The sequence below is a fragment of the Dermochelys coriacea genome, chromosome 2, assembly GCF_009764565.3.
Source record: "Dermochelys coriacea isolate rDerCor1 chromosome 2, rDerCor1.pri.v4, whole genome shotgun sequence".
Classification (NCBI taxonomy): domain Eukaryota; kingdom Metazoa; phylum Chordata; order Testudines; family Dermochelyidae; genus Dermochelys; species Dermochelys coriacea.
Genome location: NC_050069.1, coordinates 155,134,155 through 155,149,107, shown reverse-complemented (window position 1 = coordinate 155,149,107; position 14,953 = coordinate 155,134,155). Strand labels below are relative to the sequence as shown.

General features: G+C 39.1%; 1 protein-coding gene across 1 annotated transcript in view; it reads left to right on the top strand.

The window, feature by feature from the left end:
• Positions 1-14,953, top strand: part of LOC119851596 — a 62,513-nt gene that overhangs the window by 6,548 nt on the left and 41,012 nt on the right. Inside the window, exon 4 of the mRNA XM_038391679.2 lies at positions 157-225. Coding sequence (XP_038247607.1) covers positions 157-225 — 69 coding nt within the window. The remainder of the gene's footprint in view (positions 1-156; positions 226-14,953) is intronic.

Genomic DNA, 14,953 nt, shown 5'->3' with positions numbered 1-14,953 from the left:
AGCCTTCCTCAAAGAAGCCTTCAGCAGTTTCTTAAAATAGTAAAATATAATGAAAGGTTTTCATCCATAACTGCAGACCTATTTGATGTGCTTGCATAACAGTATTTTTATACTAAAGTTGGCTGTAGCATAACTGAATGTAATTAATTTCTTTAGGTTTGTAAAGTTCCATGTATGAGTTCTATAAGTCTTCAGTCACACTTCCGTGGAGCAAAACATAAAAAGGTAATGTAATGTGATTTTAATGTCTTGTGTATAAACTTCACACTTCTAAATGTTCTGTAAACTTATTGTAAGTAATTGTTTTTAAAAAAAAAAGTTTTGAATGCTTGTGTAATTTGCAATTCAATTGCTTTGTTTCACCATTTTTTCTGAAAATGAAATCCCCAGAAAAGTGTCCAATGCTGGTATTTTGAGCCTTTTCAAACATTGTTAAAATAGTTAAATGTACACAATGAACATTATTTTTTTGAAACTCAGCTATATTTACAATTTAACTTTTAAGTGAAGTTAATATGCACGTATTGTGAATTGTGTATATTTAAGGTTGCTTGACCTGCAAAGTCTTTTTTCTCTGCAATTTAAAAGGAATATCTGGCTCAACTTCCCAGGTTCCATACAACTGAGCTTAAATTTGGAGAAAAACTCCAGTGTAATTATAAATTAGAAATAACTAACTCTAGTTACAAAGGAACATTATTTGCATTGTTACGTAAGGGTTTAAATATAATAAACATAAGTAAAACAAATAATAGGAAAGTTGCTGTTATAATTTGATACAAGTAGGTAACTTCCTATTAGAAAGTGCTGTAAATCAGAAAGGTTTCAAAGTCGTTAAGCGGGTTCTACAGTTTTCATACTCTTGGTTAACTGAACAGTTGTTAGTCTTTTCTCGGTTAGTCTAAGATTACAGAACTTTATAATAATAGAACTTCAGTGGCTAGTGTTTTTTCTTTTGTTACTTCTGTCTGGTGTCATCAGACTGCATTCTTGCTTGGCAATAAGAGCTGCCTCAATGAGGGATGCCATCTTAATGACACTTTTAGTGACCTTCTTTTCCTCCTGTGCTACTAGAAATCAAACATGGTATTTTGTAACTCACCTGGTCTCTAGCTGTCTCAGAAGTGTGAACTTCAAGTTTGTTCATAAAGTTGGGTTTTCCTCAACATTAGCTTTAACTTTAGCTCCCAGCCACACTCCTAACAGCTATCTATGACTCCCTCTTCTGGCTTATTCTCTTGACCCCCTGTAATTCTCAGTAATCCCTAATGCTTTACTCATGTATCATTTTTTTCTCATACCCTACTTGCTTCTAATGTGAGACCTCTTTCTTCCCTTTCTCTGCCACCAGAAATTATTAGTTTGCTTGCTTGCTTTCTAACAACACCCAGTTTTTTCCTTTCTTACCTCCAAAACATGTCTTTCTTTGAAAACCCTTTTCTTTTTCTCCTTGACAGACCTGTGGTGGGCAACAATAGCAGATTCTGACTGCTCTGGGAGAGATCACAATTTTCTCTTTTTACCCTCCCCCAGTGTTGGGGATAGTGAGCTAACTTGTGGCAGTGGATTTTCTGTGATGGGACCAACAATATCGTAGAGTCACAGGACTGGAAGGGACCTTGAGAGGTCATCTAGTCCAGTCCCTTGCACTCATGGCAGGACTAAATATTATCTAGACCATCCCTGACGGGTGTTTTTCTAACCCGCTCTTAAAAATCTCCAATGGTGGAGATTCCACAACCTCCCTAGGCAATTTATTCCAGTGTTTAACTACCCTGACAGGAGCTTATTCCTAATGTCCCACCTAAACCTCCCTTGCTGCCATTTTAACTCATTTCTTCTTGTCCTATTCGCAGAGATTAACAAGAATAATTAACCCCTCTCCTTATAACAACCTTTTATGTATTTGAGAAGTGTTATTGTGTCCCACCTCAGTCTTCTCTTTTCAAGACTAAACAAACACAATGTTTTCAATCTTCCCTCATAGATCACGTTTTCTAGACCTTTAATAGTTTGTGTTGCTTTTCTCTGGACTTTCTCCAATTTGTCCACATCTTTCTTCAGATGTGCCCCGAACTGGACACAATTCTTCAGCTGAGGCCTAATCAGCGTGGAGTAGAGCAGAAGAATTACTTCTTGTGTCTTGCTTACAACGCTCCTGCTAAGCCCATAATGATGTTTGCTTTTTTTTGCAACAGTGTTAAACTGCTGACTCATATTTAGCTTGTGATCCACTATGCCACCCAGATCCCTTCCCACAGTACTCCTTCCTAGCCAGTCATTTCCCATTTTGTATGTGTGCAGTTGATCCTTCCTAAGTGGAGTACTTGGAATTTTTCCTTATTGAATTTCATCCTATTTACTTCAGACCATTTTTGAAGTTTGTCTAGATCATTTTGAATTTTACTCCTATCCTCCAAAAAACTTGCAACCCTTCTCAGTTTGGTATCATCTGCAAACTTTGAGTGTACTCTCTATGCCATTATTCTAAATCATTGATGAAGATATTGAACAGAACCGGGTCTATCACTGATTCCTGCAGGGCCCCACTTGATATGCCCTTCCAGCTTGACTGTGAATTACTGATAACTACTGTCTGAGAATGGTTTTCCAACCCGTTATGCACTCATATTATACTATCTCCATCTAGGTTGTATTTTCCTAGTTTGTTTCTGAGAAGGTCATACTAGACCACATCAGCAGCCTTACTAAAGTCAAGATATACCACATCTACCACTTTTCCCCCATCCACAAGGCTTGTTACCCTATCAAAGAAAGCTATTAGGTTGGCTGACACAATTTGTTCTTGACAAATAAATGGTAACTGTTACTTCTTATCCTTTCTAGGTGTCTGCAAATTGATTGCTTAATTATTTGTTCCATTATCTTTCTGGGTACTGAAATTAAACTAACTGCTCTGTAATTCCTCGGGCTGTCCTTATTTCCTTTCTTATAGATTGGTGCTATATTTGCCCCTTTCCAGTCCTCTGGAATCTCTCCCATTTTCCATGACTTTTTGAAGAGAATCGCTAGGGGCTCAGATATCTCTCCTCAGTCAGCTCCTTGAGTATTCGAGAATGTATTTCATCAAGCCCTGATGACTTGAAGACATTTAACTTGTCTAATTTTTAACTTGTTCTTTCCCTATTTTAGCCTCTGATCCTACCTCATTTTAATTGGCATTCACTGTTAGATGTCCAGTTGCTGCTAAGCTTTTTGGGGAAAACTAAAACAAAAAAATCATTTAGCACTTCTGCCATTACCACATTCTCTGTTATTGTCCCCCCCCGTGTCCCCCCCCCCAATTGAGTGACAGGCCTACCCTGTCCTTGGTCTTCCTCTTGCTTCTAGTGTGTTTGTAGAATATTTTCTTGTTACCCTTTGTTTCTAGCTAGTTTAATCTCGTTTTGTGTCTTGGCCTTTCCCTACATACTTGTGTTATTTGTTTCTTTTCATACTTTGAAATTTGGCCTAGTTTCCACTTTTGTAGGATTCTTTTTTTGAGCTTCAGATAATTGAAGGTCTCCTGGTTATGCCAGTGTGGTCTCTTGTCATACTTCCTATCTTTCCTACGCAGTGTGATAGTTTGCTCTTGGGCCCTTAATGTCTCTTTGAAAAACTGTCAACTCTCTTCTGATATAAACTATTCAGAATGGAGATTTGGAATAAAAGTGCTTTCTCTGTTAATTATAATGCCATTAGCATGCTGCAGCACTCTAGGATGGGTGTTATAGGAAAAGGAATCTAGCTGTTTTCAACAGAGTATCTGTCGTAATCTGTACAGTTGCAAGTTATTTTTCTTCTAATAAATTTTCCCATCCAAGGATAGAATTAATACAGAAACTTCTGATATATTGTTTAGTTCTAGTGTGTGTAATTGATGTTTATCAATTTAGTAACATTGCTCAAAAGGCCTGACCAAGTCACAGGAGGGTTCTTACCCTGAGCTGATGACCAGTTGTAATCACTATTATTTTTCTTTGTGAATGAACTAATTGAGGAGAAGTTCTATGAAAGGTGCTTTGTAAAATGTTTTGTTTTTAATATCCTGTCAAAATGGAACTGGAAGTGCTTCAGTTCAGTTACTGGCTTTTGGTTTCTGAGAATCAGCATTCTAAGGCTGGACAGGGTTTTGTTAGCAAAACGGTTATTCAGTGCTCAGCTGGCAGACTGAAAGTGAAGACCATGACACATAAAATACACAAAGGAAAACTGAAGTTACAATTTCTCCAGGAGACATCCTAAACGCTTACCATCAGTTGTCAGTTCTAGATACCAGAAGAAGAGTGCCAAGTGTCTACCCCACTTCCTTTGGACCCTCATGAAACAGTACATGGAAGCATCTATTAAGGGGAAAAAATTAGTGAAAAAAACAAACCTATAAGCAAGAAAGAAAATGCTCCCAATCTAGATTCATGCTAAAGCTATGAATAGTGCATAAACAGTGGCTTTCATTGTAGCTTTTATAAATAGTAAATATTAATACAATAAAATTGTTATATGCATTAGCCATTTATTCTTGATGGAGAGGACACACTTAAATGTGTCACCAAGTTTTCTTGCCCAGTTGCTGAGGCAGAAGTCTAATTTTCAAGTGGGCAACACCGTGACAGGTATTTGGTGCAGTTGTTCATGCCTGATAGTAGCTAGATTCTGGGTTAAAGTAAGTAAACACTCCATCATATGGTAAGATGTCCTGTTAGCCACAGTTGGTTTCCACTACAGTTCCTGACTTAGCATTTGTACGTTAGCATTTTCTTGAAAGTTCAAGTCTCAGAACAAAACCTACTGCTAAAATATCCTGAATAGTGGAAGAAACATAGGGGAAGTGAACTTAGGAGTCAGTTTGGAATGAGACTTGTATTACTTCAGCTGTGGAGGACAGAGAACCTCTCTTGGACTTAGGCCTGGTCTACACCAAGAAGTTAGGTTGACACAGCTATGTCATTCAGTGGTGTGAAAAATTCATAGCCCTGAATGATGATGTAAGACGATCTAATTCCCAGCGTAGACAGCACTATATCAATGGAAGAGGTGGATTACTTATGCAAATGGGAGAACCCTTTCAGTTGGCATAGGTAGTGTCTACACTCAAGTGCTACTGCAACTGTTCTTTTGTAGAGTTTTAAGTGTAAACAAGCCCTTAGTGATGAATGCTCATGATCAAGTGAGAAGGTGCAAGAAAACTCAGAACTGAGCCTGCTTAGGAAAGCTGATCAGGCTTCTCAAGTTTTTTCTTCTGGAAATAGAGAGGTCCTGGAAATAATCCATGTCAAACTCGGCAATTTATTATACAGTAGAATTTCTAGCTTCATCTCTCAGTGAAAATCCAGACTTTTTTTTTTCTGGATTATATAGATTACATAGATAGCTGAAGAAATACATTTTAATTATAGTTCATACCAAGTGATGCATTGGACCTTAACCAATCCTCTTGAAATATAGGAAATTCTTCCACCACTAACCCAGTGCACAAGATTGATGGAGTTCTGAAGAAAACCTTTGAGCACTCTGGTGAAACATCTGTGTGCGCGCTCTTTATAGGTGATTTGCATCTTAATAGCTAACAACAGAACTGCAAAATTTATTCTTTAAGGCTAGGGATAAAAGTCTATGTAGTCTAAGGAACTCATGTAAAGTGTAAACTAATGTGTTGTGTGTGAGTGAGAGAGAGAGAGAGAGATATGGCCTTTGGCTACTATTCATGCTTCTGAAGGTTTGGCAAAGTAGTTATAGCCCACCAGATAATATAGTTGAATCCATAGTTCAGTTTTTCCATGGTTCAGATTTATCTGAAAAGGTATAAGGTGCTAGCCTTTTCTTAAACCTCTTTAAAGATCCTAGATTATTTTGTCCTCACCCACAACTATTTCACACTTGGGGACAATATATACCTTCAAGTCAGCAGCACTGCTATGGGTATCTGCATGGCCCCACAGTATGCCAACATTTTTATGGCTGACTTAGAACAATACTTACTTAGCTCTCGTCCCCTAATGTCCCTACCCTACTTGCGCTACATTGATGACATCTTCATCATCTGGACTTATGGAAAAGAAGCCCTTGAGGAATTCCACCATGATTTCAACAATTTCCATCCCACCATCAACCTCAGCCTAGACGAATCCACACAAGTGGTCCATTTCCTGGACACTACTGTGCTAATAAGCGATGGCCACATAAACACCACCCTATACCAGAAATCTACTGACCGCTGTTCTTACCCACATGCCTCCAACTTCCATCCAGGACACACCACACAATCCATTGTCTACAGCCAAGCTCTAAGATGCAACTGTATTTGCTCCAATCCCTCAGACAGAGACAAATACCTACAAGATCTCTATCAGGCATTCTTACAACTACAATACCCACTTGCTGAATTGGAAAAACAGATTGACAGAGCCAGAAGAGTACCCCGAAGTCACCTACTACAGGACAGGCCCAACAAAGAAAATAACAGAACGCCACTAGCTGTCACCTTCAGCCCCCAACTAAAACCTCTCCAGCGCATCAGCAAAGATCTACAACCTATCCTGAAAAATGATCCCGCAATCTCACAGATCTTGGGAGACAGACCAGTCTTCACTTACAGACAGCCCCCCAACCTGAAGCAAATACTCTCTAGCAACCACACAACAGAACCACTAACCCAGGAACCTGTCCTTGCAACAAAGCCCGATGTCAACTCTGTCCACATATTTATTCAAGTGACACCATCATAGGATCTAATCACATTAGCTACGCCATCAGGGGCTCATTCTCCTAGACATCTACCAATGTGATATATGCCATCATGCGCCAGCAATGCCCCTCTGCCGTGTACATTGGCCAAACTGGACAGTCTCTACGCAAAAGAATACATGGACACAAATCTGACATCAGGAATCATAACATTCAAAAACTAGTGGGAGAACACTTCAACCTCTCTGGCCACTCAGTAACAGACTTAAAGGTGTCAATTTTGCAACAGAAAAGCTTCAAAAACAGACTCAAACGAGAAATTGCTGAGCTTGAATTAATATGCAAATTAGATACCATTAACTTGGGTTTGAATAGAGACTGGGAGTGGCTCAATTACACACATTGAATCTATTTCCCCATGTTAAGTATCCTCACACCTTCTTGTCAACTGTCTAAATGGGCCATCTTGATTATCACTACAAAGGTGGGTTGTTTTTTTTCTCTTCCTGCTGATAATAGCTCATCTTGATTAATTAGCCTCTTACTCCACCTTTTCATGTTCTCTGTATGTGTGTGTATATCTTCTTACTATATGTTCCATTCTGTGCATCCGATGAAGTGGGCTGTAGCCCATGAAAGCTTGTGCTTAAATAAATTTGTTAGTCTCTGGAGGGATAGCTCAGTGGTTTGAGCATTAGCTTGCTAAACCCAGGGTTGTGAGTTCAATCCCTGAGGGGGCCATTTGGGGCAAAAATTGGGGATTGGTCCTGCTTTGAGCAGGGGGTTGGACTAGATGATCTCCTGAGGTCCCTTCCAACCCTGATATTCTATGATTCCTCTAAGTACTCCTGTTTTGTTTTTTGTTTTTTTTTAAGCTTATTTTGATTACAGTTCTCTGAACTTTCTTGAATGTATCAGTAGTGAAGCATTCTAAACTGAGTACGTATTCTGGATGTGGTTGCATAAAAACTATGTAGAGGACGGTTGTTTCATAGCTGTGTGACACCTCTGCCTTTTTAGCATAAAACTTGTGTCTAATTTTCTGTCAACTGCTCAGTTCTTCAGAATTGCTGCCAGATTTCTCTCCCATTGAATATCTTTTCCCAATTCTACCCCACCCAACCCTGAACACTAATTTGCATTTTCTCCAAATTAATCTTTTTTTCCTGTTGGTTTCTACTCTCTAACTAGCTGTTTCCTTTGTACGCCATTGGTGGTCATACCTGCAGATTTTATTATGGAGTTAACTGTTTCCAGTAATAAAGATGTAAAATAGGACCATATCTAACTTAGGGTTTCTATGGGTACTTCCTCATCCTCTCCTTCCCCACCCTGAACTAAGTACTCTTTTATTTATGTGAGTGTCCATATCCATGCCAATTTTAATAAATTTTGGAAGTGGAGTGTTAATTCTGTATCAAGTGTCTTACTAAAATCCAAATATTTATATGTACCTTATCTTTCATCCATTAACTTTATAATTTTATTAAAAAATTAGAGGCATGCTGTTTATAACTCAGTTGTGTTTTGCTCAGTTTTTGGGTTTTCCCCTTCTTTTTTTTCTTTAGGTTTGGAATTTGACTTATGGCATGGTACCACTTTATAGTTCCTTTTTGTCCTCATTCCAGTTCCAGAGAGATGATGGATGGTCTCATCCAAAACTATCACTGCATTTGGCAGCCTGAAAAGCCAAGAATTGCATGGAGGCCAAACTACTTATTTAGCCCCTTTAGTTGGTTGCTCCAGGTCCGAGTTGAGGCATGCTATTGCGGCAACATCTGGAAGCTTGCATTACTGCTGCTCTTGCTGCATTTAGTTTTCCAGTCACCAGAGCATCTTTCATGAACATTGAATTCACCCATGTCTAAAAAGCAGTGGGAGCTCAGTGATGATGATTTTTTTTTTTAAATTGCAGAAGGAGAATTGCCATATTAGCAGCTTTATAGTTAAGATTATATTCTGAAATCTACTTTAAAGCTGGGAATAAATAAATCTCTATTTTTTTCCTCTACTGCATGGATTGCTTTTGTTACAAGAGGGCTCTGTACTCCATTGTTTAGTCACCGGTCTGTTGCAAGTGGAACAAGTCACTGGATTCCACATGCTTCTAAGCCAAATGTGTCCGGTAGAGTCTAGTCATTGTTTCTAGCTCTGGGGCAAGAGAGCATATTCCCAGGCTCAAACCTCTTGCCTGACACCCTTCTTTGGGATGTGCGATGTTATTACCCAGCCACGCTATATTTCAAAACCCAATGTCTGAGACTTTCCAAAACTGTCAGTTGCTTTTACTTGCTTCACCTGAGTTCTACCTTGGCTGTGGGCAGCCTGGGCTTCTAGTTTAACCCTTCTGGGGGCAGCGTGGCAGGAAAGCAAGGAACCACAGGCTTAGCAAAGGAATTTCTTAACCATAGAGACTTTAAATCTGAACACATTCAAGAGGTGTGTTTTTTTGTTTTTTTTTTCAACAGAGATCTTTGAAAAGAACCAAAAGTCATGAGATGCACCCTCCCCATCTCTGATCTCACCTCTCCTACGAGTCTGAGGCTTGTCAGCATTTCAGTCTGGCCATAGTTCTCCACCTCCCATTCCTTTTGTGTGGTGATGGTTGGACCCCCCTCTGCAGAGCATAAACCTGTCCCTTAAGTAGGGGTCTGTTGTGAACTATGTACCAACTGTGAGAAGCTCCAGCCTTCCCCGGAGTCCTCTCTTTCATGCATGTCTCCCTGCCGGCCCTGTGTAGAAAAGCCATTGTTTCACGTGGGTGGGCCAACAGCGTAGTTTAGAGACAAAGTTGGTGGCTCTGAATTGTAGTTTTGATGTCTCTTGATGTTAGTCTTTCAGTGAGATGTTAAACACCTTTTCAGGATCCTATTATTACTGCATTCTAACAACTGCCCTCTCATAGGGGCGGGCAGTTGTTTGAATGCAGTATAATAGGTTATCTTTGAAATGTCCGGGCTTGTCTTCATTCCTAGTACAACATAGAATTCATAAATCGATACAGATCTTTCCCACCCGCCCATAGCCTTTTTATGTGAAATTTCAGTGTTGGTTTTTGTGTCCTTTGAATTTTGTTAGATTTCTCTTCGTAAATTTTTGTGCATCAATTTTAACTTCAGGAAGAAGTTTTGTAAGTGGGAAGAGAGACAACATGGAGAGACTGATGCAGTACATCAGCTTCTGTTCATTGTGGAATAATGGTCTACGTTTGTTGATATCTTAGCTGCCGGGAGGAATAAATTGAGACACTAAGATTGACAATCGTGCATCACCATTTGAAATTACACAATGTAAAATGAAATATTAGATGAAAAGGGACCCTGCCAATGGGCTCACATGGCAGGGACAGCTGGTCTTGATACCTTTCATGAAGAGAATTTTTTTTTTGTCTATTCATACCTTAAATATGTTAAATGGATGACTTGCACCTAGCTGTGGATAGGGTTCAGTCATGCGGAAAATTATACAATTGTGGCATAAGTGTTCTTTAAGAACTGAAATTTTTGGGTCTTAATCGGAAGGCCCTGATTTCCACTCTGAGGCAGGGGACATCAGTCTAGCTTGGACATGCCTACAAGAGCACAATATCACAGCAGCTCATTTGGACATATTTGCATGGGTGTAGTTTTGAGTGGCCACATCGCTTTGGCTTCTTAATTGCTTGCCAATGCTATCAAAGCTCCATTGGGCCCTTTTATTTTCTTAAGATCTGAAATTATCATACATCTTCTAGACATAAATTCTGCAGCAGTCTCCCCTACTTCTCCTTCCCCTTCCCCATGCATCTCTTACACAATTGGGCAGCTGTTATCAAAGAAGCAAGGTTTTTGAGGTGAGGCTTATTTTTGCTTCAGTGTATGGTTGATTGTGGTTAGTGGAGAGAACTCTGATAGCTCATGACCAGGCTAGTTTTGCATATTCTCTGATTTAAAATATAGAAACCAAGGACAAAGCGAAGAAGAGTCAAACTGATAGTGCAACATCAGGAAAAGAGGATGAATGTTCTTGTGACTGAAGCACAGGATGTAGGAGACCTTGGATTCTATTTTCATTTCTGCGACAGTCTTCCTTTGTGACCCTGGGTCAAATAACTTAAGCTCTCTGTGTCTTATTTTCGCCATCTGGAAAATGTGTATTTACGAATGCACATGGTGATTGTGTTGTTTACTAGGGGAAGATCCCTGAATGCAGACAGAATTTTCTCAAGGGCTAGACCAAGATTGTGAAACTTGCTGACAGAGGAGAGAATAACCACAGATTGGACTAAATACAAAACTCATTTCTTAGCCTTAGCTTTCCCAAAATTATTTCATAGTTTAAAAAAATATTTTAAACTGTGTATGCCATTCAGGCAATTTACTCCTTCCTGTTGGGGATGGAAGAATTTTTTTTTTTAATAACTTCTGAAGTGTTCAGATACTACAGAAGTCAGTAGTAAAGCAAAAATTGTTTGATACATAGATTCATTGGTAACGGTTATACTAGAAATACATGTCGATAACTATCTTCTCCTGATTAACGGAATTGTTAGTGAATAATGTAGTCATTCATGGGAGTTTAACCTGATCAGTGCTTGTCTTTTTTGCAAGTGATTGACAGGACTCTGCAGAAAATAAATGGGGTTGAATAGAAGGTCATTATTGTAGACTTGGACTGATCTAGGAAAAGCTCTTAGAGTGCTTGAATCTCTCTCTCAAATTTGTCCGAATCTCAATGTCACTGTCAGAGTTGTTCCTTCCTTTCAGACACAATCTATTGTTCCAGTGTTGCCACTTCATGAGGACTCATATGTTTGTCATTCTGACTCTTTGAGTGGATTACAAATGAGGGGGAAAGGGCTTCTCTGAACAAGTGATGCAGAAGGCTGCTTCTGCAATTTATTAGTGTTGGGACTTGTGCAAAGGGAGGCAGCTAAGTGCATTTAGAGACAACAATTCCTTGCGTTACTTTAGGGTGGATTGCCCAAAGTCCTGAGTTTTGGATCACTACAGCTTCAGCATATTATTTGGAACCTTTCCGTAGCAAAGTGAGTCCCGCCTCGAGATAGACTTTGAAACTGTGGATAAGCAGAAGCAAAAACTCAGTTGTACTCCCCTCCTTCCTGTCACTTTGAACTTCAGTCTAGTTCTTAACACCTTCAGAGGCCCACCCTTTGAACTCTTAGTGATAAAAACTTTTTAAAAAGAAAAGGAGTACTTGTGGCACCTTAGAGACTAACAAATTTAGAGCATAAGCTTTCGTGAGCTACAGCTCACTTCATCGGATGCATTAGCTCACGAAAGTTTATGCTCTAATAAATTTGTTAGTCTCTAAGGTGCTACAAGTACTCCTTTTCTTTTTGCGAATACAGACTAACACGGCTGCTACTCTAAAAACTTTCTAGTGACCTTCTCAATCGCTGTTTGTTTGTTTGTTTCCCCTTTGCTTGGTCAGATGGGTCATTCAGACTCTACCCCTTCCTGTAGGTTCAACCAAAAATAAGGTGGTTGTCATAACTCATTACTTTCATAAACTAATGTCTCACATCTACATCTCAAATGATTTCCCTGCCCTTGTTATGTCAGTCCCTCTGAAATAAATGAAGCTCTTCTCCACTGAAGTTGGGAGGAGTGCATTGCCCCTCTACCTGAAAGAATTTATTTAACAGTATGTCTAGAGATTCACAAGCCTTTAAGATTCACAAGCCTTACAAACCATTGAGTGATGGAGTGCTTTAAGGAAGACTGCTGTCACATAGTAGCTAGAGCATCTCTTTTGGAGCATGGTTGCCTTTTGTTTCAAAAGGGAAATGCTTTCTCACCCTTTTTAGAGCTGTGTAAATCATCTGTGCTTTGCTGCAGTTTTCACATGGTATACTCGGGGAACATTGCCATTGCTAGCCACCCTCTCTTGTCTAATAGTCTCTCACATTTGAGAGCTTACTCTATGCCTATTCCTGAACTGACCGCTTCTCATACTGTTACTTATACTATTGGTTATAAAGGGTGTTGAGAATAGATTTTTTTTTTAAACTATTTTTTTACATATTAATTTACATCTTTTTTTAAAAGTCTCTTCATGCCAGCTTGGAAATCCCACCCTGTTTGTGAGGTTAGTCAGGAATTTAATATCACCCCTCCTTAAAATGTTTTTGTTAAATCCCGAACTCGTGTTAGAATAAATTCAGACTCTCCACTGCATGGAACTACTTCACTATTGTTTGGGAAGCTTACAGCTTGGCATATTCAGCTAAGCCTACACATTTATAAGTGAGTGAAGTGCTACAGATTTTAATTTTATTTTCTGGCTCTCTTTGCTGTTTGGAGCCTCTGATTGTCTGTCTGGACTGGCATATTGTGGAACTTGGGAAAAAAAACAGATTAGCAGGTAAATTGCTCATTTTAGAAGCAGAGATGTGGTTGAATATAAACTCCAACAAAGTGTTCAACAAAACATCCTCCACCCTGCCTTTACCCACACTATATAATAGTCATATATTCTATTTTTATTGAAGAAGTTTAGTTAATCATGTTTTGAAGTTACTGTTAATATCCTGTTCGATGCAATCAGTTCTTGGATTATTGAAACAAAATTAACTTTCTAATATCTTGGTACGTACATATGTTTAAATATAGAAGTTTCCAAGTTCTAAAAAACTAAAAAGCTTAGTTTTTCACATGAATTGAACATTATAAATAAATTAGGAAATACTTAGTTTCATGTGAAAAGTACCTTTATTTTGTATCACATCCATGACCTGCAGTTTTGAACCAGTCTTGAACTCAGCTTGATTATCCATCTCTATGTTGTTACTTCTAACATTCTAAGTTAGATACAATGTTCAAATTACTTTATTTTTTTCAAAATTAAAAAAAATGTCCAGTATAGAAACCTGCAAACAAAGGTGGTTCAATAGAACCATATTTGAAGTTTACTCTTTAGGCGGCACGGATCTAAGACAGGAGGTAAAAGATAAGAAAGATACCTTACTAATAGCTAGGGCTAAAAACAAGGCTCTCTGGGATTCCAGGCTTTCTAACATGACAAAGTAACTGTATCTAGCTTTAGTGGTTCATGAGATCAGGTTCGCCTGGCATACAGTGGTGTAAAAGTTGTGTGTGTGATTGGGATGGCCAAAAGCCAAGGGTGGTTGTGCAAGTTTTCCAAAATGAATAAATTAACAATCGTCATACAGATACATACCATTGGTTTTCTTTCTGTTGTGTGGATTAATGAAAAAGCAATGACTAAACAGGTAAATGTATAAATATGGGTTTAATGTAGCATGACACTTTCAGAAAGGAGATTTGATTATAGCCGCCTTTATGCATGGTTATATTTAAGTCTTATGTTTTCAAGAATAATTGAATCACTGTGATCTTGGCCATTATATTAACCTGGGTTCAAAAATATACTGTGATTTATACCTGTTGACTAACACTTTCCTTTGTAACAAGCCTAGAAAACAGTGGGATACTTGATGGCAGCATCTGACAGCTGAAGGAGAGGGGTCAGGACCTTGAGGGAGTCTTCTCCAGATAGAAAGGGGAGGCAGTGGTGGTCTTCACCTGCAATATGTATATGCTTATAAGATGTAGTGCATCATGTCTGCGCAAGGACCAATTCTCTTTTATTGCCTGTCTGTTTCTCTGGGGATGGACTCCTAGAGTATTGTCTGCCATTTCTTCACCTGCTCTAGGGGTAGTCGGTGTTAGGTGTGGCATTATGTGAGAGAAATGATGTCCCCCTGCTCTAGGACCCCTCTCTGGAGTACAGATGAAGAGGCCACTCTCACTCCATCCCTAGAGGTGGTTTCCTCCCCTCAGTGTACATGTTACAAATTGCATATGTTGAGCTACCTTCATCCATCGAGGAGTCTCAGTGGGATTGTGAAATACCTTTCTTCCATCTCCCCCCATTGACCCAGAGAATGGGGAGCCAAATGCAAATGTCTCTCCTAAAGAGAGAGAACCTCTAGGGTTCAAGACTCTGCTGCCACTACCAAACCAGAACTTCCTTGTCTCTATCAGGACAGTTCTCACAGTGGTGGAAAAGATAGAGCAGGGGGGAGGAGGAGGAGGAGGAGGAGGAAATCTTGTTGGTGAAGACCAGAATTATCAGACTTCAGAACATGTTTGCATATTTGATATTTGCAATCACAACTTCATTTCCTTTGGGATGGCCTTCCAAATGAAACCAAGCACACTGGATAAGCATATTAATCAGATGTTGTCAATGACACTGGTAGTGATGAAACAGTTGGTAACTTAAATACCAGCGTTGTTAAACT